General features: G+C 41.8%; 2 protein-coding genes across 5 annotated transcripts in view; both read left to right on the top strand.

The window, feature by feature from the left end:
• The window catches only part of c20h2orf81 (chromosome 20 C2orf81 homolog), a 104,578-nt gene that overhangs the window by 17,957 nt on the left and 62,070 nt on the right, over positions 1 to 24,551 (top strand). The gene's annotated exons all lie outside the window — the stretch shown is intronic.
• LOC137488621 (uncharacterized) lies at positions 16,646 to 22,658 on the top strand. Of its 4 annotated transcripts, XM_073934068.1 has the most exons (6): positions 16,646 to 16,806; positions 17,044 to 17,068; positions 17,356 to 17,447; positions 17,758 to 17,868; positions 18,023 to 18,293; positions 18,583 to 22,658. In XM_073934068.1, exon 6 carries the CDS (start codon positions 20,001 to 20,003, stop codon positions 21,885 to 21,887), a length of 1,887 nt encoding a protein of 628 aa, XP_073790169.1. In that variant the 5' UTR covers positions 16,646 to 16,806; positions 17,044 to 17,068; positions 17,356 to 17,447; positions 17,758 to 17,868; positions 18,023 to 18,293; positions 18,583 to 20,000; the 3' UTR covers positions 21,888 to 22,658. The 4 variants fall into 4 exon arrangements, with proteins under 4 accessions (XP_073790169.1, XP_073790168.1, XP_073790167.1 ...); XM_073934067.1 differs by lacking the exon at positions 17,044 to 17,068; XM_073934066.1 differs by having other exon boundaries at positions 16,646 to 17,068.

Genomic DNA, 24,551 nt, shown 5'->3' with positions numbered 1-24,551 from the left:
CGAAAAGAAATTGATGATCCATGTAGAACTTCAACTTCTTGTCGCACAGTGTGTAATGGGAGATTTTCAGGAGTACCTTGTATGCCAAGGGCTTTGGCAGCAGTTGGTAGCAGAATAGTTCTCTCTGAACCATCATCCAGAAGTGCATAGGTAGATAATGTACGGTCTTCATAATGAACATGGACAGGTACCACTTTGAGCATCACACGATTCCCAACAACAGGTTTGTCTAAGTAAAATCTGTCAGGAGAGGAATTGGTAAGGCAGGTCTTGTCAGCACTGACTGTATCTTCTTGGGGGGATCTGATGTTTACTTGGTGGAGAGGTGCGAAGGTGTTTTCCTTGACATATGTTACAGAGCTTCTTCAAGTCACACTGAGCAGCACGGTGAGTCCTGGCACAGCGCCAACAGCGATTATTGTCACGAATCAAGTCTTTGGCCTGGTCAGTGGTAAGTTTAGCAAATGTATTGCATTGACTTAAATAGTGCTCTGTACTATCACAAAAGGGACAGAAACGTTTTACTTCAGCTGTTTTGGTTCCTTTTATCTGAGCTTTCTGAGGGGGCAAGGGAGATACAGGTTGAGTCTCTCCAACTCCATGAAGAATGGCAACAGACCTTCTATTTTGTATAGGTCGGAAAAAAGTTCTGTCTTGTGCTGCTCGTGATGTCATGTCAACATCAAAATCATGACACCAAGCTTCATAGCGGAGCCAGTTTGAAAGATCATGTAAGGTAGGTACACTTCCAGGTTGTCGGAACATGTGGCGGCGAAACTCGCTGGTCAGAAGGGAGTTTGCTCAAAAGACGAGCAACATGTGACCCACAATTCAGCTCAATATCACCTTCAGGCCCTAATGTCTTCAACAGACCCACCAACGACTGTACTTGGAGAGCAAACTTCTGAAATCCAACAGTGTCCCCACATTTTACATCAGGGGCCTCTAGAACACTTGCAATTTTTCTCAGTGCCAGTTGGTGGGGCTGACCAAATTTCTCATGAAGAGCCAACATGGTGTCAGTAAATGGAGTGGGAGAATTCAGAAATGCATCTGCAATCAGCTTAGCTTCATCCAACTTTAGGTGGTCAACCAGTATCTGATATTTAAACAGTTCTGTCCATCTGGCGGGAGCAGATTTTCTAAAGCTATGCGAAGTCTGGCAAACTCGCTAGGATCCGGTCGACTGAATTTAGGGATAGTAGGGGTAGGCCCTCTATAAACATACTCTGATCCTGTAGGCTGGGTTAGAGATGGCATGTTTGACTTTAGCTTCATTGGATGAGCTGAATGGCACGGGTGATCCGACATGACTCCATACTGAGAAGATGAGAAAGGAATTTGGGCACGTGAGGGACTGTAATACTGGGTCTGTGCAACTGAGGATAATAACACTTTGAGATCTTCAGGTGTTGGAGGTGGGGGAAGCACATCTTGGCACATCTGGACACGAGCGTAAGACTTAGAAGACTGACATCCTTGCAAATGTGGAGTCTGTGAGATGTTAACATACTTAGGTACCTCTGCTCGGTAATTCACAGTGCTAGGGCTCTAAGGGTTTGAGCAACTTTAACCAGTTCTTTGAACTCAGTACGAACTGCATTTAACTCAATTAAGTCAGCACGAAAGGCTTGTTGTGACTGCAGCAGCTGCGCATTTTCTCTACGAATAGCTTGAAGCTCACTATAAAGTTCAGGCTCAGGGTAATTAGGCTGCTGGACTGGGGCAAATGACTGAGGTAAGGATTGACTGCGTGCTGTATAACTGTAGTCAGATGGTCTTAACTGATGGCCTGTAGGATATGTAGTATCATCATCCATGTATTCATGATTAATCCATGATGACTGAAAAGGTGTCACTTGGGCTGGGACTTCACATGAATAGGAGGTAGCATGTTCAGTCATAGGTCGGCTCCTTACATACTGCACTTGGAAGTCTTGAAATCGAGCTGGTGGACGTATTTGGCGTTTAGGTCGGGTCTTACAAACCATCTCCTCATCAGACTCCATAATATCAGGAATGAATGCTAACTCCGGCTCGAAGGACCAGTTTGTTGGAGAGGAAAGGAAACTGCTAGGCTCTAGTTCAAATTATGTTCAGCAAACAATCCTGGGTGTCGGTCAGGACACAACAAATGAGGAGACTGGAACTTCTTTCCCAAGTGTATTGATATTTAGTCTAAAAATAACATAACAAATAACATGAGGATAAATTAGTACAGGTGAATGGGTACATGTACACAAAATAATCAATCTTTGCTTAGTTAGATATAATAAAGCTTACAGGCTTATCCTAAATAACAATTATAGCTCTAAATAATATAAATCTTACCAATAATGATGATACATTATCAGCAATATGTGTAATACTGAATCCAAGTGCATTAGTAATTAAATAATTTGCCAAACATCACCACAAATGCAATAATATTGATTAATACTGCAGTATAAAGGATTTTAACATTTATAGTGGCTAATGAGGCATTTAGCTGTCTCTATATAGCTTAATGATCACTCGATTGGACATGAAGCATCAAGCATTGCATGTCTGGGCATGCCCATACAGATGTAAATGTATACTAATACACTTCAACAAGGCTAAAACATACAGAAATAAAGAGAAAAACGTACTTTATGGTCAAGCACTAACACTTGGAAAACTTAAAACACCAAACGAACTTCAGGAGTGAAAGGATTAAACTTTAGCTGCACAGCCGTCGATCTCTGACTGAATAATGAAAGCAGCAGAAAAGTGAAACTATAACTGTAACGCCTCCTACTGGAAGCATCAGGAAATGCACTCTTAAGTTTTCAGAATACAAGTCTGTTAATAAAAGTCTAGCTTTCCTTAGAGCCTTTTCTACATTCAGATAGTGTCTTTATAGCAATGTGCGTGCAGTAGATAGCTCAGATTACTTTGGGAAAACAGGCGACCGCCGCAATTTGCGCTTTAATGTTTAGCTGGTCAACTGTATGGTATAGAAACCTTATAAACCTGCTAGATGAACCCGTCTCATACAGCTGCCATTGCAAGGCTCAGACACTTTGTAGAGAGGAATTTAACACAACTGCCTCTAGGAGTAGCCAATGGAAATAAAACACACACGCACAAAAAATGTGCGTACGCCAGCCATAAAGCTGCCGTGAAGCTGCGCACATTCCCACGTTCAGTTCATTGTTAGTAAATCCAAACGTGAGCGATTCTGAGCGTGAAACCTGGCGTACGCAAAATTTTTGTGCGTACGCAGCATTGATACTTGAGGCCCCTGGTGTTTTGTCAAAAGCAGCTGACAAATCCAGCAAGATGAGGATTGATGATTTAGAGTCTGCTTTAGCCAGTCTGAGATCCTCCACGACCGAGAGCAGGGCAGTCTCAGTTGAGTGGCCTTTCTTAAAGCCAGATTGCTTGTTGTCCATGAGGTTGTTTTGAGTGAGAAAGTCTAGGGGCTCTATTTTGACGGTCCATGCGCAAAGCGCAAAACGCAGGGCGCAAATGCTTTTAGGGCGTGTCAGGACGCGTTTTTCTAATTTAAGGACGGGAAATCTGCCTTGCGCTTCGGTGCATGGTCTAAAAGGGTTGAGTTTATTTTCTTAATGAGTTATAGGTGTGTTTTAAGAATAAACCAATTAGAGTCTTATCTCCCATTCCCTTTAAGAGTCATTCCCTTTAAGAGCGCATTCGCTATTTATTTACAGGACCCAAAGTAAGTCTAAGTGGAAGACATGAGCATTTCACAAGCAAACAGTTAACAGTTTTTTAACAGAAAACTTTTAAACAGAGCTTCTACTGCGTGAGAATGAGAGATAATGGATCACTTTCACTTTCGCTCTTGGATAGGGAAACCTTTACGCACAGACATCAATTAGTCTATAAATAAATACTTTTGTTTGTTAAGAGCAAATATTCGTTTCAAAACTATTTCTAAATTCAGTTCTAATTTCCAGCAAATGAATAAATGAATAATAATAGCAAAATGTGCTCAAAAACCTGAGTTATATCCTAAAACACATGCTTTGCCCCATATGGTTTAAAACCTGACAGATGGGCAAATCTAAGCTTGTTTTTAATAAAACAAATATACATATGGATATAATAAATAATACTGCTAATAATAATAACATTATACAAAAGCAAATTGTTATAAATTTGCCTCCCGAGATGAAGAAGGCATAAAAGCAGTGGTTTTTGATATTTATGTAGGCTAGAAAATAATGTTTTGTAATATTTTAAGCCTTTATATTTATATTCTATATCTATTCTTATTATATTCTATATATATATATCCTTAATATTTACATTTTTTCATATGTAAAGATATTTGCCTATTGCTCTCTTGTGCGTATTAAGCAGTGCGTTTTGGTCTAATGAAAAATCTATTATAGTTTCTCAAAATAGCAACGCACCAGCGGTCCGCCTCAGAACGCCTTCCTTTTTCGACCAGAACGCCTATGGGCACAAAAATGAGCGCTAATGCATTTGCTATTTAAACAGTGTAGCGCAAAACCTCAAAACGACTCTTGCGCCAAGCTTAAACTACCAAAAGACTACTGCGTCACGCCTTGCGCCACACTGCGCCGGGTGTATGATAGGGCCCTAGGACTTGATTGAACACGACTTTTTCTAGAATCTTAGCCATGAATGGAAGCAGGGATACCAGTCTGTAGTTTTCAAGTAGCGTTTGATCGAGGTTGGGTTTCTTGGGGTTACCCTAGCCTGTTTAAATGAAGTGGGGAATAAACCAGAGTCAAGAAATGTGTTGATTATGTGAGTCAGTGTTGGTATGACTGCAGGAGAAATGGCTTGCAGTAGATGAGTGGGAATGGGATCAAGCGGACAGGTGGTTGCATGGCTAGATAGCACGAGTTTGGTCACCTCAGACTCAGAGAGCTGAGAAAAAGCGGTGAGCTTGTGTGGTGATGGTGGTGTATCTTGCCTGTTTGTTGTAGGTGCAGTAAATTGAGCACTGATTTTTGCCGTTTTGGTATAAAAGAATGTAGCAAAGTAATCAGTAGTTAGTGTGGAGGATGTGGGTGGTGGAGGAGGATAGAGGAGGGAGGAAAATGTTTTAAAAAGTAGGCGAGGATTGGTGGAATTGTTGGTTTTTTTGATGGATGTATAACTGTTTTGCAGAAGTAACATCAGCCGAGAAAGACATATATGACATATAGCCTATATTTCTGAGGTAATCTGCCACGTTTTTTACTGTGCTGAGTTGTAGCTGCTTTACTGGGCCTACTACGCTACTGTATTTCAATACTGCTCATTTTGGTGGTCCTTGGAGAGACAATTTTTTTCTGAGGTGGTACTTGATGAAAAAAAGTTTGAAAACCACTGTTGTATTTAATTGTGTTTTGTTACTTGTAACCGCTTGTACTGTATCAGGTTTACTCTTTATATTCTCATATCGTGTTAATGCCACGTTGAAAACGCGACGCATGCTGCATTGTTTACAGTATTACACCAAATTCTGTGACCGTCGTATTCTGTGACTTTAGTAGACGCTGTTCTCAGTTTGGCTTGAACTCGCTCCCACAGGCGGATTGGACACGCAAACAGCGTACATTCTCTCACGTAAACGCACTCATCTCCCGTGCACAGTATATACGTTCTCAGTTTTTCATATTGTTTTCTGTTTACTATTAATATTTTTCCTGCCTGTAATATATAGACGTTAAATTTACATATATTTAACAGCCCATCCAAGGAGGCATTTTACTATAATATTACCAGCACAGCGAGCTTTTCATATTAATTTTAGATTATTAAAACACACACACACACACACACACACACACACACACACACACACACACACACACAATCTATCTATAATTAGTCTAGTTTGTTTTAGCCTTTTCCCTTGTAAGCAATTATGTAGATTACTGTTGCTCCCTTTTAAATGTTTCCCTTAAAAAGTTTATACTATTTTTTATTGGCTTTTAAATTAAAAAGAAAAAGTATTAAAGTGACTCTGGAATGTGTGTGTAAAATAAGCTACTGGTTAATAGAATGTAGGCACACAAATTAAAATAGGTGCATACTTTAATTTAAAATGAAATGTTTTTTATTTGTATATTTTCAAAAAGGTTAAATACAAGATAACATTTAACTTAGCAAAAACTTGAAAACTACTAAGATAAAGGGTATGGGATTAACATGCAGCACAGTTGTAGGGGCTTCGTGGGGTCAGGCATGACCACACAGGCATGACACATCACATGTGATGCCACCGGTCACACGTGTCACTGAATTTGTAACTAAGGAATAAGTGTTTTGAGATGGCCATCTTATTTTAAAAGAAGGTTCTTACCCAAGCACAAGGTAATGGTTTTCTGTACGTTTCCCCTTTCTTTTCTTCCTCCACTTCTTTATTATTTTCCCCACAATAGTGGCACAGCTCACTAAGGTCATCTATTGAACCAAAATATACATATAAATACAACTATATGATGGGTTAATTGGCTCTTAGTCATGTGGGAAAAAAGTTAGCATGGAAATTATAGTTTGACAATTTGGCAATTACTAATCTCTAAAATGTAATATTGAATTAACATTTTCTAACTTTGCACAATTTTAAGATAAAAATATCAAAAGGCAAAATAGCTCCAAATTATATCTTTTTTCACACTGTAGCGGCTACGTGGAGTAACAGCTGAGAGGCTAAACCAGAGACATGTTTTGTGACGCAAACATCAAATGTACACAAGGCAAGAAGTCGTTCCAATGTCTTCACTCGTTTATTTTCCAATATAAAACATACCTTGATCTTTTGACAGTGTAGACTTTGATTCAGGCTTAAGTTTGATTTCGTTTGTGTTTGTTTGTGTTTGTTTGGTCAACAAAGAGTACCACGTCCCCGTTCACCCCCTCTCTCTCTCTCCTTTCTAAGTTGTGAATGAACAGATGCCACCAATAAGCGCACTACGTAACCCCGGTGACCCTCCACCACAATCACGTGACACGTTAACTATTTCATGTCTACTACAATCAAGCCCCTAATTATTAAATAATAATTACATTAATATAAATAGAGACATGAAAACATTCAAAAGGGAAAATTCTTGATCCTTCTTGCTTCAAGGGAAAACAAAAAGTAAAGTGTTCATGTTATATCGTCTTCCGTTTCTTGTAGAAGACAGAGTTTTGTTATTGGTCGGTCGAGACAGCTGTATTTGGTCTTCACTTGTACATGACGGACAAATCCTCTTTTGTCAGGAAAGGTTTGAATTATACGTCCTAGCGGCCATGAGTTCCGAGGTGCTGTGTTGTCAACTAGAAGCACTATGTCTCCTACTTTCAAGTTGCGCTTGACTTTTAACCGTTTTTGACGCTCTTGAAGCTGTGTTAGGTACTCCAGTACCCACCTTTTCCAGAACAAGTCTGACATGTACTGTACCTGTCTCCATCGTTTACGAGCATATACTTCGTCCTTCTTAAATTGTCCTGGTGGTAAGGATGGAGAAGTCCTCAGAAGTAGCAGATGATTCGGTGTTAACGCTTCTAAATCCGTTTGGTCAGTGGATGCTTTGGTTATTGGACGACTATTAATAATAGCCTCCTCTTCACATAATACCGTTTGAAGTCCTTCTTCATCCAGATTCTGCAACTTCAAGGTAGAATTTAGGATTTTTCGCACAGATCTAATTAATCTCTCCCAAACTCCGCCATAATGTGATCCAGTAGGGGGATTAAATGTCCACTTGATACCTTTCTGCAGAAGAACATTGTTGATCTTACATTGATTCCATTCCTTTATGGCAACTCTTAGTTCTTGTTCGGCTCCAACAAAGTTCCTTCCATTATCTAATCGAATTTTTCTGCACTTGACCACGTCGTGCAATGAAACGGCAAAGTGCATTTATGAAGGAATCAGTATCCAAGGAAGGTGCTACTTCGATATGTACTGCTCGAATGACCAAACAAGTGAAAATAACTCCATATCTTTTCACTACACTTCTTCTGCTTTTTACATTAAAGGGTCCAAAGTAATCTACCCCTACACGTGTAAATGGTGGTTCATTAGGAGTGACTCTCTCCGATGGTAAATCTCCCATCTGTTGGCATCCTGGAAGTGCATTCAATCTTCTACAAGTAACACACTTTGACAATACTCTTCTTATTGCTGTACTCACACCAGTAATCCAATATTTCTGCCTCAATTTTGACAGCATATAATTGCAGCCACCATGACCTACTTCTTTGTGGATATGTTGCAACAGAATTTCTGCAATGTGAGAATTTTTTGGCAGGATGATTGGATGTTTAGAATCTTCAGGCATTGATGCCCTACTTAAGCATCCTCCAACCCGCAGAACATTGTCAAAAATGGGACAAAGTCGATAAAAATGGCTATTCTTCTTTATACTTTCACCGACTTTCAGACTAGAAATTTCATCAGAAAACGCCTTCTCTTGAGAATGTCTGATTATCTCCACTTCTGCCATCTCAAGCTCTTCTAGAGACAGGTAAGGTTGTACAAGTTGGCTTTTGAAAGTCTCCATTTCTTTTTCCAAAGAGGTACTATGTTGTTCATTCAAATTTGAATCATCAAAAGCAGTTCTCAATTGTTTCCTCTTACGACTAAGGGACAAAAGTAGATTCTTAAATCTCAAAATCCAAGCTACTGCTTTCTTCAAGCGGAACCAAGAAGAAAAGTGATTGATTAATTCTGTGACAGCATCATCCTCTCCTCTGAGCTGTATAGAATTAATCTCAACGCCTTTTTTGATTTCAGAATCGTCGTCTTTGAGCCTTTCAAGTTCACTGAGGTTAACAGGCCACTCACTTTCAGGATGAACAAGAAAGTCAGGACCTGCTGTCCATGTTTTGTTCTTAAGGAACACATCAACAGCTGATCCTCTGGAAGCAACATCTGCCGGATTTCTTGCTGAATCTATGTACCTCCACTGTGAAGCATGCGAAGCCTTAAGAATCTCGTCACCCGATTGGCTACAAATTCTCTGAATCGAGTAGTCTCATTCTTGATATACTTTAGAACAGAAGCACTGTCTGTCCAAAACACAGAATCTTGGAGCTGCAAATGCAGTTCTTTCTTCCATAACACATCCATTCGGCTAGCCATGGTAGCAGCAATGAGCTCCATGCGAGGGATTGTAACAAACTTCATTGGGGCTACTCTAGATTTCCCCATTATAAAAGTGCAATGAGATTGAAAATGTTCATTAAGCAGCAACAAGTATGTTACAGTTCCATATCCTTCTTCACTCGCATCTGAAAAATGATGCAACTGTGCCTTAACAATATCTCCAAAATCTGGAAGTTTCAAACATCTAGCAACTTCAAAGCACTCCAAATAATGAAGCTCTTGAAGCCAGCTGCTCCACCTTTGAGCAAATACGTCAGGCAAAGCATTGTCCCATCCCAGATTAATTCTACAGAGTTCCTGTAAGATTTTCTTAGCTGACAATACCACAGGGCTAACAATTCCCAAAGGATCGTAGATGGAACTAATTGTAGATAATACACCTCTTCTGGGTTAAGGACTTTCTTTCAAAGCTACCTTGAACTTGAATACATCTGACTGGATGCACCACTGCACTCCCAACACTTTCTCTACTGAAGGAGAATCCCAATACATTCTCAAGTCTTTCATTGACTTTGATCTCTCGGCTTCTGGAATAGCATCTAACACTTGAAGACTGTTGCTTATCCATTTTGTGAGCTTAAATCCACCCTTAGCGCATATGGATACAAGCTCCTGGTACAAGGTTATTGCTTGTTCAACTTGTAGCGAGGCAGAGGGAAAATAGCGACACAGTTGGTTAAGTTTACAGACAAGTCCCCGGAGGGTGCTTTATTTACAAAGTGAAGGTGGTGTAAATGGTGCTCTTCTTCAGGGTGAGGTGCTCTGGTGCTCCGGGAAGTAGGTGAAGGACAGTGAGTAGTCGGGTGCAGGATCGTCACGAGCTGGAGTCTGCTAAGGAGAGACAGAGAGACAAGCATTAGCACAGGGAGTCATTGGGTGAATGAAGCTCATCTTCTCCTGGCGTAGGTTTGGCTTATATGCCTCTCTGCGTGATGACGTCCAGCTGTGAGCTATCCTGAGTTGATTATGGTCCAGCTGGGTTGAATTAGCGACCAGGGCGACGTGGCATGTGTGCGCTCGTTACAAACTGAAGCGACTGAAACAAGACAGTCGTCAACATAAAAGGAATGTAGAACAGCATCTACTGTTTCCTTGCTGAATTGTTCCTTATGATCTTCTGCACATTTTCTAAGCGCAAAGTTTGCGCAACTAGGAGATGTTGTAGCTCCAAAGAGGTGTACCAGCATCCTAAAGTCAACTGGATCTCGTCCCAAATCCCCATCTGGCCACCAAAGAAACCTCAATAAATCAACATCATCAGCAGGCACTTTTACTTGATGAAACATTGATTCAACATCTGCTGTAATTACTATTGGCTCCTTTCGAAATCTTGTTACTACTCCAACAAGTGAACTAGTGAGGTCTGGTCCTTGCAAAAGCTGAGCATTAAGTAATGCTTGTTGAAACCCTGCTCCACAATCGAACACCACACGGATTTTATTCTTGGTGGGGTGGTAAACACCATGATGTGTAAGATACCAAATTTTACCATCTCCGCGAGTCATCTCCTCTACAGGCAGTCTTTCTGCATAGCCTTTGAAGATCTTATCACTCATGACAGCCTTATAGTCAGCAAAAAATGTAGAACACCTTTGAAATCTCTTCTTTAGATGTGAAGCACGTTGTTCTACAACTTTCCGATTGTTTGGCATATTGATATTTTCTCTCAAAGGCAAGCCAATTTCATAATGCCCATCAACAAGCTTGGCCGAATTTGATACCATATCCATAAATTTTTGATCCTCCTTTGAATAGCCAATTTGCTCCTCATTTTTACATTCTGGAAGGTCCATTTTAAACTGCTGCTGCCACATATCTTCCAACTTCACCACTGAAATTCGGTTGACCGTGACATTTGGCTGTGCATCAACTGACATATGCTCACCATTTCCACCGAGTGGTCCATTCACTGTCCAGCCCAACATTGTCCTGATAGCATACGGCCCATTATCTACACTGCGGATTACATCCAGTGGTTCCAATGCTTTAGGAACATTTGTACCAATCAACAGCTCAATTCCTGCATCAATCTCAGGTAAATTGACATTCTTCAAATAAGGCCACCTTTGAATATCTCTTTGTCTGGGAATATTTCCTTTGTGAACAGGCATACTTTCCTGTGTGTAAACCTGATGCAAGTCACAGAATTCATCTCCATTCAAGCCAGCTACCTCCATTCCTGACAGAACATGAGTAGATACCACCTTTTCTTGCCCCATAGTTCTTAAAAGTATCCGAACTTTAGTTCCTGTGAGGTTGAGCTTCCTCATTAAACTCTCTGTGCAAAACACAGCTGTACTCCCTTGATCCAAAAAAGCATAAGCAGTAACAACTTTGCTTCCTTTTTTAGACTTTATCCGTACAGGAACTATTGGGAGTTTACAGTCCTGATCGCCAGCCCCAGTTAGACCACTAGATACTAATACACCATCTACTGCTGTTTTTGACTTCTTGTCTGTTATATCCTGTGTGTCCTTTTCTTTAGAAAAGATGTGCAGTACAGTAGGATGTCGAAGACCACAAACATCACAATGAAGACGTTTCCTACATGTCTTACTAATGTGCCCTATGCCAAAACAGCCAAAACAAACTTCACTTTCTTTTAAGAAGCCAATCTTCTCTTTGTGAGATTGTTTACCAAATTGAGGACACACTTCCAATGTGTGTGCACCATTACAGCAGAGACATCTTTTCTTATCCAACGTCACATCTTTTTTCTCTATACAACAGGAATCACTTTCTTTCTTTACAGCATCTACAGTGGTAGCAAAGCTGGTTCCTCTTATACCAGGACAAGAAAACAATTTAGATCTTTTCACATTTTTTCTCATTTCATTTGAGGGTACATCCTGTATATTTCCAAACACTGGGTCAGTTATAATTTTGACTTGATGTTCCAGAAATTTCACAACATCAGTGAATGAAGCTCTGCAATTACGTCTTTCTTGCAGTTCACAAACAACAGTTCTCCATTTGTCTCTGAGTCTGTATGGCAATTTTTTGATAATTATCATCATGTTAGAAGGTATGTCCAGATCACACATGTATTGCACCTCATTCATAACATTACTACAACCTCTAAGAAATATAGTGTATTCTTGCAGTGCATCAACATCCTCAGTTTTAATTTGAGGCCATGATAGAGCTTTATTCATATAAGCAGATGCCACCTTCTGCTCATTGCCAAAACGCTCCTGTAACAAGACTTTAGCTTTAACATATCCCCTGTTCGGATCAATATATTGACAACTTTGTACCAACTCTCTTGGAAGACCCATAGTATATTGTTCAAGGAAATACAAGCGGTCACTGTTGTTATCAGTCTTGGTTTCAACACTGTTTTCAAAGGCTCTTATGAATGCATGATACTGTAGAGGATCGCCATCAAACACTTCCAGATCTCTTTTGGGTAAGGATGATAAACATTGTTGTTTCAACAGTAATGATGTTATTTCATTTTGCTTTCTCATGATGCCCATTATGTTACCTTGTTCGTCAGAGTTTTGAACATGTGAATTCATAACATTTCTTTGCCCTCTATGCTCTTCAGTTTGGTGTCTAGATGATTGATTTTCCATTTGATAAGACTGTAAAGTTTGATGTTGCACAGTTTTCTCTTTGGGCTTTGCTCCAGTGTTCTCTCGATCTTGAAATAATTCACTTACACACCTTTGGGGTTCAAATGCTTTAACACTGACATTAAGACCTAGCGTTTTCCTTTGTTTTTGCTCCAAACTGGAATGTTTACCTCTTGAACGATCAGACTTTGAACTTGACACACTTTGAGATTTCAAAACCTTTAATTTAGCCATTTGCACTTCAATTTCTTCTTGCAACATTAATTGTTCCTTCTTTTTTCGTAGTTGCTCCTGTTGATCCTCCAGCTCATGTTTATCTTTTAACATTTTTTGACGTGCCTTTAATGCAGCCAACTCAGACTCTGCTTTGAGACGAACTGAAGAAGTAGATGATACCAAAGATCCATTTTCAGCAATTGAATTTTGATTTCTGGAAGTTTGACTGTCAATATTAGACATGCTGTCAGTGGATTTTACATCATCTTGCATTTCATCTGATGTGGTAATAGATGGAACATAGACTGGGACCTGTGAATTAGAGCAATCTTCTTGCATTACTCCAGCATCAACTTCATCTGAGTTGTCTTCAATCTCCTCTGATCCACTTAACCAGCATTGAACAGCATCCTTAAATGTATCACAATATTTCATGATACTCAAAAACCATTCATTTTGTTTTTCCTGTTCATCTTCTGGAAGAAGCGAAAGTACAGCATTATGATGTTCACTGGCATTTTCACAAAGTTAAAGAAGATTTTTAAACATGTGTTGCACTTTGGAGGCATTTTCTCTTTTGTGCATCAAAGATTTAATCTCTGGTATGAGCCCCTTAATTTGATTCACTTTCTTCTTCCTTTCTTTTTGAAGACCCTCAATTTTATTTGACAAAGCCTTTGCAGTTAATTTAATGTGCCTTTTACTGCCATCCACTTTCAAACCAGTGACGTCATCAACACCCGCTTCATTCATGTTTTTTTCCAGCAAACCAACGATACTTCATTCAATAAAATCCTCCAATAACATCACAACGACGCACAAACTTCACAAACATCGCGGCATTACACCAACGAACAAACAGCCAACAACAAACTGCCAACACCAGAGCTCTGGACAAAACAACCGGAAACAAACAACAAACACCGCGAATATCCCCAATGGATAAACAAACGTAAACAACTGCGTCCAATCAAACTGCACAGCTGTGCGAGCGAAAGCCAAACAGGCTTACCTTCTTAGCGATGTTTGTGCCACAGAATAGGTTTCAGTTTGCGTTGCAATTCCTTCAGCTGTAGGATTCTCTTTCCAATCGTGCAGAATCTTACACTCTTTAGCGCGAAGTTCAATCATGTGTCCGATGATGCGTCGCCAGCAAACAGTCTTTGTTGACATAATGTAGCGGCTACGTGGAGTAACAGCTGAGAGGCTAAATCAGAGACATGTTTTGTGACGCAAACATCAAATGTACACAAGGCAAGAAGTCGTTCCAATGTCTTCACTCGTTTATTTTCCAATATAAAACATACCTTGATCTTTTGACAGTGTAGACTTTGATTCAGGCTTAAGTTTGATTTCGTTTGTGTTTGTTTGTGTTTGTTTGTGTTTGTTTGGTCAACAAAGAGTACCACGTCCCCGTTCACCCCCTCTCTCTCTCTCCTTTCTAAGTTGTGAATGAACAGGTGTCACCTATAAGCGCACTACGTAACCCCGGTGACCCTCCACCACAATCACGTGACACGTTAACCATATCATGTCTACTACACACACAAACTTGATTATTTTTATGCAGTGAAAAACAAAGTACCAGATTCATTTAGCAGTCTCATGGCAATTTTTCCATGTCATCGTCCACTGCAGAGATATTATTTGCAAACTGCAGAGACTCCACAATAAATCAAAGTCTTGTTGCAACTGTGTAAGAAGAACTGCATATATATATATATATATATATATATATATATATATATATATATATATATATATATATATATATATATATATATATTAGTGCTGTCAATCGATTAAAAAAATTTACTAATTAATCGCACTTTCCCAAAAAAATAAATTTTAAATTGCATTTAAAATACTGAAACTTGTCATTTTGGCTATTCAAATGTAAAATTAATGTAAATGCAAGACAAAAACTACTTAAATTCTAAATATAATTGTTTATTCAAATTTTTGTTTAACTTGTAACACAGATTTCTTCATGTAAACAACATACCCACAATAAACCATCAAGATCCTGGCTTGACAGCCATATTTATTACAGAAATAAAACACAGACATGTTAATTCCATTTGAATTTCTAAACAATCAATGCCAATAAAGAAAACATTGATTTCCAAGTTGGATTCTAAGTGGACTGCAAAAAATGCCAAAATAGGCATTGCAGATATGGAAATTGGAAAATTATAATAACAAGAAAGTATTGAACAAACAATTACACTCATTGTAAAGTTGTATTGCTGTGAGTTGAGAACATTAATTATAAAGTAAAAACATTTTTCTCAGTCCTCCTTTACATTCATCCAGTTGCTAAGACAGTCCAGACATCCCAAGTCTCCCGGATGCCTGCAAATGAATGATAATCTCCCAGAAATCTGCCAAATGATTATATACAGTTGAAGTCAGAATTATTAGCCCCCCTTTGAATTTTTTTCTTTTTTAAATATTTCCCAAATGTTGTTTAACAGAGCAAGGACATGTTCACAGTATGTCTAATAATATTTTTTTTTTTCTGGAGAAAGCCTTATTTGTTTTATTTTAGCTAGAAAAAGCAGTTATTATTTTTTAAAGCCATTTTAAGGTCAATATTATTAGCCCCTTTAAGCTATATATTTTTCTGATAGTCTAGAACATACCATCATAATACAATAACTTACCCTATACAATAAATTACCCTAACCTGCCTAGTTAACCTAATTACCCTAGTTAAGCCTTTAAATGTCACTTTAAGCTGTATAGAAGTGTCTTGAAGAGTATCTAGTAAAATATTATTTACTGTCATCATGGCAAAGAGAAAATAAATCAGTTATTAGAGATGAGTTATTAAAACTATTATGATTAGAAATGTGCTGCAAAAATCTTCTCTCCGTTCAACAGAAATTAGGGAAAAAATAAACAGGGGGCTAATAATTCAGGGGGGCTAATAATTCAGGGGTGCTAATAATTCAGGGGTGCTAATAATTCTGACTTCAACTGTAAATGTGCTGTATTCTGACCAACCTGCTCCCTTGGTCGCAAACCTAGTTGTGATTTTGCTGCATTTTTCTGCTTCTATGGCCAGAGCTTTTCTTCTTTTCATGCGCTCCCTCTCTGCTCCTTTCTGTTTACGTTCCGTGTTTTTGCCTGACTGAAGTTGTAGCTGGTATAATAAGTTCTATGCAAATAGCTAATCAGGCAGTATGTCGCTAAAATGATTGGACCTTATGGTCATCGCGCTCGCCTGATTCGTGCTTTGAGGTGTCCATCAAGCAGCCTGTGGCATGTCGAGGTGAGGTAATCGACGGCACGGTGGCAGGCCAGATTGTTCCTCAGGCAACCGGGAAATATGCTGGTGCTCCCGATGGCCAGTCCGTATGGGATGATTTTTGTGCCAATAAGAATGAACGTAACTTTATAAAACTGAACGTAACTTTCCAAGAAACGATCAAAAATATGGCACTGCAAAAGAAGAAAATCACAATGAAAACGAAAAAATGAACTCAGTCGAACGAATTTAACATGTTCTTCAGATATGCTTCATTCTTTGTTAATGATTTTCAAAGAATCGTTTTCGCGAATCGTGGATTTTGAATGCGTTGCCACAGCTTTCGCTTCGCAAATTTACGGTTGCTGTTTTGGCAAAAACTTCTCGTGGGGGCGGGCTTAACAGCGATCTACTCTGATTGGCTAATGAGCTTTTGATGAACATTTGGATTGCTCTCTGACCTGGAAGCACAGACGGTGACGTCAGTGAAGCGCATATCAAAAAGTTGTTGCGGTGTGCAATACGTCGTGCTTTATGTTAAATATTAATGTTAGTATTTTACCTACGGTCGGCTCTTTCTAAAGATGACCTCCCGGGAGAGACACGGAGCGGCATCATCTTCCACCTCATCTTGTCCCTCAGGGCAGCTTGAGGTAAGTTCGTGTTGCTAAAGTAACGTTTATCAATAACATCAATAAAAGTTTTATTCATGTACAGTGTGCAACAGTTCTGGCTTTATTTAACACTTTTATTGTTTAAATGTTGTGTTTAGAAACGTTATACATTTTTGGTTTATTGTGTAAAAACGTTTAATGTATATCAAGATACAGTGTATAGATGTCAATATAAAATAGATATTGCCTTCTTTTCTTTTAATGCTACTTGGTCAGGACCAAAGACAAGTCACTTTTCCAGGTAGGCACTGAATGATTGCATATAAATTCTAAAGCTTACAGATCTACAGGAGCTACTCTGAAAATCAGAGGCTGCTGTTAACTGTTTGGTTTGCAACATTCTTAAAAATATCTTCTTTAATGATGAGCAGAAGAGAGAAATCTAGGACAAGGCTTAAGTCTTGTCTGAGAAACTGGGCAAAATAGATATGTGATACTGCTTGCAACACTGGTCTGTACAATGTATGTTTAAAGTGATTTTTTAAAAATATATATTTAAATGTTTCTCCTGAACCCCTTATTTTATAGATCCTATACCTTGATGCTGCTGAAAACAACAAGGCATCAATTGCTTTCTTGTTCGTCCTGGAGGGTGTTCATAAACATGGGTAGCCTTCAAGGTAAGAACACTGTTAATTCGTGTCGTTTATGTAATATCTTAAAGTCTTTTTTAGAGTCAACATCTTAACTACATTTTGTGTGATATCAGTGTGTGCTACTATATTTGCACAAAGCAAATTATGTGAATTATGATATATTGAATTCTTCACAAATGTGAGTTATGGTATTTTTAAATCTTGCAGTGTTCTGTCTTTACAAAAAGTGACCTATGTTTATACATTTTTAAAGCTAATGACTTTAATATTCAGTTGCAAACATTTCTTTGAATGAAACCTAACTTTGAATGAATATTCCCAAAATCTTTTCCAGAGTACGTGGTGACCAGGGAGTTGAAACCGTGGACATTGCGCATTGCATGTTCTCAGTACGAGGAATTGGTCGAGGTAGCTTTAATGCCGGAAAAAGCGTTCACAATCAAAGGTGCTATTTTATGTTATTTTTGTTGGGGTCCAACAACCACTAGCTTGATAACATTTTTTCGGACATGTTAATGTGTGGCATTACATTATACCATAGTCTGTTTGCTGTTTTGTAAGCATACTAAACAAAAATCCTTTTTTTTTTTTTTTTTAAGAATTGAGCGCCTGTGGTGTGATGTTTGGTCAGCTGTCACTTCAAAATATTATGAAATCCTGCATGCAATGGTAGATGGAGTGCTTGATTTATCAAATGAATTACACCTCTTTTGTGTGCACTACCCAATTCTTCCATGGCTGAAATCTGACCTGAAGTGCTTCATAGGGAGTTGGAACAACCATCCTATCATAACCGAAAGATATCTTTTACCAAATCAGCTTTGAAACATAGGAAAGTTGCAGACACCAGTGATTGAGCCAGATGTAGAGGTATTCTTTATTCATCTCTAAAATTCTTAATTTTATCACCCTTATTTCTTAAAGATATTAAATTATTTTTGTGTGGATCTTAAGGTATTTAATGTAATGTCTTTATTACAACAAAAGCGCTTCAGAAGCATGGTAGCAGACTTCTTTGTAAATGTGCCTAACTTAATCACTTGTGATGGGTATAAATTGAAAACACATCTTAATACCAGATTTGAACATAAAAAGTTATTGACATTATTTCAAAAGAGCTGAAAACTTTCACCTACTTAATGTTTCTTTGATTTTGCAGACATTGGAGCATTTGTGTCAACAGCAAACTGATACTGACCCAGAAGATGGTGTGGTGGTTCCAGAGATCCAATGCCCTTTATCTAAACAGAGCCTTGCTCTTCTGCAGGGATTTTTTGATGCCTTGACATCATCATTGAATAACCGAGAGCTCTACTGTATGTCCAGTCACTTGATATTATTCAAAGACTGCTTTAAAATTTCACTTCTAACAAGGAAAACATACAAAAACACATGTAGTTCCATCAGAAATTGAATTTACAGGAATACACATGGAACATTTAGGCAAAACTAACTTCATAATGTTGTGCAAATTTAAAACCTTGCCAAGAAAAACTTACAAAAACACATGTAGTTCCATCAGAAATTTAATTCACAAGAATACACATGTAATGTTTATGTAAAACTAATGTCATAGCAATGTTTTGAAATCTTATAAGCCACTCTTTCAAAAATAAAACAAATGACAAAGTATAGTGTCTCTCTCTTTTTTCAAAAGCTCCAAGTCCAATTAAAAGGACAAAGAAGTGTATTAACAAATCTGTTCTAAACCCTGTAGAAGTAAGCTCCCTGTTGCACTGTAATTCTCATGTTTTCTTTAAATTCATTTAAACTTGTTGAATGTGCAGTGGGAAATGTGATTGTCTGGGTCCATGCACTGTCCACAGGGTAGCAAATTCTGTGGTCTGGCATATGTTCCATGCATGTATGGTCAAATAGAACAGTGATTTTAAAAGCTTGTCTTTCTGAAAGAAGCAAATGCACGTGTGCTTGACCAGACAGCCACTGCATTACTTTTGACACACAAAGTGCCTCCTCATCCTCAGGATCTCCATCTAGGGCAGTAAATATACATTATGTATTTAAGCTCTAAAAATAGACATCTGCCTTTCAAACGTTTTGGAATAACAAAAAACTTACTTTCGAGTTCCATAAGAAAATCCTGGAAGTTATTCAAGATTTGCATTTCTTTGCTGTGCTTCAGAGTGCCACTCTCACTCATTTTGGGGTCAAGATGTGATACGATGTATTGAGAGTCCACCTGGAAAAACAAGAAAGATGACAAGGTAAGTGTGGAGAGGTAAGCGTGATCAAACACCCAATCAGGGGGGAGAGCATGCTAGGAGCCCGGCGGCTAATCAGCGGGTCAATCAGAAATGATAAATAACACCTGTCTTTCTAGTGATTGGGCCGGAGAGACTCCCTTCTTAAGGAGAACGGGAGGAGCAGTCGGGAGAGGAGAGAGCACACACACACACACACGCACAGACGGGCACAGTTTGCTAGTGCTGTGGAAAAGCAAAATAAAATATATTGCTTACCTGATATCGCCGACCCTGTCTTCTTCTTCCCACACAACAACGAACTATACTACAGTGGTGCCGAAATCCGGGGAAGGAGAAGAGCCTCACTGCCAGAATGACCACTCCGTCAAGAATGCCATTTGCGGAAGCTATCCAGGCCCTCTCGGTCCTCCACCAACAACAACATGAGACGCTGGTGGAACTGAAGAACATCCAGGAACAACATTTCCAAGTCCTCATGGAGGCCCAGCGGGAGGACCGCGAGCAAATCCGGAGTCTGCTGTCCCAGGGGATCCGGCCCGCTCCGACATCTGCCGCCCACCCTCCCATCGCCTTACAGAAAATGGTGCCGGAGGATGATCCGGAAGTGTTCCTGGATCTTTTTGAAAAGATGGCTGAGGCGTGTGGCTGGCCACGGGCTGAGTGGCCGGTACGAGTCATCCCGCTGCTCTCGGGCGAAGCCCAGATCGCCGCACAGCAGCTACCGGCCCAGAATCTCCTGGAATACGCTCATCTGAAGCGAGCTATTCTCCAGCGGGCCGGCCGCAACCCGGAGGAGCAACGTCAGCTCTTCCGATCGCTGGTTTTGGCTGAAGGCGGCCGGCCCTTTGCGTTCGCCCAGCAGCTCCGTGACGCCTGCCGCAGATGGCTGGTACAGGATGGCCGAACCACCGCCCAACTGGTGGATGCCGTGGTGCTGGAGCAATTCATCACCCGCCTCCCCTCTCGAACATTGGAGTGGGTCCAGTGCCACCGGCCTGATGATCTGGAGACGGCCATCCGACTGGCGGAGGATCACCTGGTGGCGAGGTCCAGGGTCGGCGAAATAACCTCTCTCTCTTCTCCCCCTCTCTCTCTCTCTCTTCCTGTTCCCAGGCCCAGACTGCGGGGACCGCCCACACCTGCACCCAGACGGCGGTGCGCAATGGCGGATCTGCCAAACGTCCCAAGAGGGGCGGGGCCCCATTCGGGCAGAGGGGTGGAGCAACGACCCCTGGCGGTTGCCCAGACACTGCCAGGATTCTCTCCGGTTCAATCGGTTGCTCCTGCTGGCCCCGGGGGTATAGTGGGAAGGTCTGGGCCGATGCATTTGCGTCGCGGGCACGAGGATAGCGCACCAAAAATCTGCTCCGTGAAGGAGGCGAGTGCGCTGATTCGCGTCCCCGCCACGCCAATCGTCGCCCCCGGTCGCAACGGGCTATACCGGGTACCAGTGAGTATAAAAGGGGGTACATATCAAGCTTTGGTGGATTCGGGGTGTAACCAGACTTCCATCCACCAAAGCCTGCTTCAAGACCCGGCATTGGATATGAGCCGCACGGTAAGGGTAAGGTGTGTGCACGGGGATATAATTCACTACCCGCTGACGGCAATAGACATTCAATTTCGGGGGAAAAAACATAGAGTAGAGGTAGCAGTTAACCCGCACCTCAAACACCCGCTAATTCTGGGAACTAATTGGCCTGGATTTAATAGATTATTGGGAGTTTTATGTGCGGGTGCTTCTTGGAAGAAGAAATCGCCGGATAGGGGACGTGTCGCTCAGCTGGGGGAATCCCAGGCGGTGACGTCACGCGCTGACTCAGGGGAAGGGCTGGGAATTTCCCGGTGTAAAGACTTTCCCCTGGAGCAGTCGCGTGATGACACGCTAAAACATGCACTCGAAAGAGTGCAGGTTATTGATGGGAAAATCCTCCAGCCTGATCGACCCCTCTCCTATCCGTATTTTGCGGTGATTAATGATAGGGTGTATCGAGTGACCCAAGACGCTCAGACAAAAGAAGATACAACCCAGTTATTAGTACCAAAGAGCCGCCGAGAAATGCTTTTTCAGGCGGCTCATTCTAATCCTATGGCCGGACATTTAGGTCAGGCGGCCACACTAAATCGCCTCATGACCCGATTCTTTTGGCCGGGCATTCACGGTGACGTCAGCAGATGGTGCGCGGCGTGCAGTGAATGTCAGCTGGTAAATCCGCCGGCCACCCCAAAAGCGCCGTAGCGCCCTTTACCAATTATGGAGATCCCCTTCGAGAGAATTGGTATGGATCTCATCGGGCCATTAGAGCGATCTGCACGCGGGCATCGGTTTGCATTAGTTCTGGTGGATTATGCAACCCGCTACCCGGAAGCAGTCGCGCTCCGTAACATCTCAGCAAAGAGCGTTGCGGAGGCGCTGTTTCGCCTCATCTCCCGTGTGGGAATCCCCAAGGAGATTCTCACTGATCAAGGCACCGCGTTCATGTCACGCACGATGCGCGAGCTTTACGGATTATTGGGCATTAAATCTATTCGCACCAGCGTCTATCACCCACAAACAGACGGGCTGGTGGAAAGATTTAATCGCACGCTTAAATCAATGATCCGTAAATTCGTTCACGAGGACGCGAAAAATTGGGATAAGTGGTTGGAGCCCTTATTATTCGCTGTGCGGGAGGTTCCCCAAGCCTCCACGGGGTTTTCCCCCTTCGAGCTTCTCTACGGCAGACAGCCCAGAGGGGTTTTGGATGTTGTTAGAGAGGCTTGGGAGGACGAGCCTTCTAATAGTAAGAATGAAATTCAATATATCCTGGACCTTAGAGCAAAACTCCACACACTGGGGCGGCTCTCTACAGAGAATTTGCTTAAGGCTCAGGATGACCAACGCCGGCGATATGATAAGGGCACTAAACTCCGTAAATTTTCACAGGGAGATAAAGTACTTGTACTGCTACCCACTTCCAGCTCTAAATTACTCGCCAAGTGGCAAGGGCCGTTTGTGGTCACATGACGAGTCAGTGATCTCGATTACGAGGTGGTTCGTTCGGACAGGGCTGACTCGCGTCAGATTTATCACATTAATCTGCTTAAGCAGTGGAGGGAGCCGGAGGACGTGGCGCTGGCTACGCTTGTTACTAACGAGGATGACCTGGGGCCGGAGAGCTCCGGCCGAGAACGGCCGAGCGCTCTGGTCACCGGGGGCGATCATCTCTCAGCGAGCCAGCTCCTCGACATCCGGCACCTCCAACGTGAATACTCTGACGTGTTTTCGCCCCTGCCTGGTCGTACTAACCTGATTCAGCACCATATCGAGACTGAACCGGGCGTGGTCGTTAGGACCCGGCCGTATCGCCTACCTGAACACAAGAAAAAAGTGATTCAGGAAGAATTGAATAATATGTTGAAAATGGGAGTAGTAGAAGAATCCCACAGCGACTGGGCCAGCCCGATTGTCTTGGTGCCTAAGACGGACGGCTCGGTCCGGTTCTGTGTGGATTATCGCAAGGTGAATGCTGTGTCAAAATTTGACGCTTATCCAATGCCGCGTATTGACGAGTTGCTCGACCGGTTAGGTGCTGCTCGATATTACTCGACATTGGATTTAACGAAGGGCTATTGGCAGATCCCCTTATCTCCAATATCCCGCGAAAAAACAGCCTTCACTACGCCGTTTGGATTGCACCAATTTGTGACGCTTCCGTTCGGGCTGTTCGGGGCACCGGCGACGTTTCAGCGCCTGATGGACAAAATACTCGGCCCTCACACAGCATATGCCGCTGCTTATCTAGATGATATCATCATTTACAGTAATGACTGGCAGCGGCATATGCAACATTTGAGGGCGGTATTGTCGGCGCTGAGACGGGCCGGGCTCACGGCCAACCCACGGAAGTGCGCAATTGGGCGAGTGGAGGTAAGGTATCTGGGCTTCCACTTAGGTCACGGGCAGGTGCAGCCCCAAATTGATAAGACTGCAGCTATTGCAACCTGTCCGAGACCTAAGACCAAAAAGGAGGTGAGACAGTTTTTGGGGCTGGCAGGTTATTATAGGCGTTTTGTCCCTGATTATTCGGCCCTTGTCAGCTCATTGACTGATCTCACTAAAAAGGAGGGACCGGATACCGTCCAATGGTCGGAGCAGTACCAACAGTCCTTCTCAAAGGTAAAATCTATACTTTGCGGGGGGCCGCTATTGCACGCTCCTGACTTTGCTCTCCCCTTTGTTTTACAGACGGATGCATCCGATCGGGGACTGGGGGCGGTTCTCTCGCAGGAGGTGGCGGGAGTGGAACGGCCGGTGCTGTACATTAGCCGCAAACTCAGCAAGAGTGAGGCTAAGTACAGCACCATAGAGAAGGAGTGCCTGGCGATCAGGTGGGCCGTTCTCACTCTCCGCTATTACCTCCTGGGTAGGGAATTCGCTCTCTGTTCAGATCACGCTCCTCTCCAGTGGCTTCACCGCATGAAGGATACCAATGCGCGGATCACCCGTTGGTATCTAGCTTTACAGCCCTTTAAGTTCAAGGTGATCTACAGGCCGGGTGTACAAATAGCTGTAGCCGACTTCCTCTCGAGGGCGGGGGGGGGGCTGCAGGCCGGACGGCTCCCCGGCCTGAGGCGGGCGGTGGGGGTATGTGGAGAGGTAAGCGTGATCAAACACCCAATCAGGGGGGAGAGCATGCTAGGAGCCCGGCGGCTAATCAGCGGGTCAATCAGAAATGATAAATAACACCTGTCTTTCTAGTGATTGGGCCGGAGAGACTCCCTTCTTAAGGAGAACGGGAGGAGCAGTCGGGAGAGGAGAGAGCACACACACACACACACACACGCACAGACGGGCACAGTTTGCTAGTGCTGTGGAAAAGCAAAATAAAATATATTGCTTACCTGATATCGCCGACCCTGT

Source organism: Danio rerio, chromosome 20 (assembly GCF_049306965.1).
Source record: "Danio rerio strain Tuebingen ecotype United States chromosome 20, GRCz12tu, whole genome shotgun sequence".
In the NCBI taxonomy this organism is placed as follows: Eukaryota; Metazoa; Chordata; class Actinopteri; order Cypriniformes; family Danionidae; genus Danio; species Danio rerio.
This window is presented reverse-complemented; position numbering and strand designations above follow the sequence as displayed.

What these genes read in the sequence shown, in the direction of transcription:
- LOC137488621 (XM_073934067.1), top strand. Translation starts at nt 20,001, where the DNA reads ATGACCACTCCGTCAAGAATGCCATTTGCGGAAGCTATCCAGGCCCTC.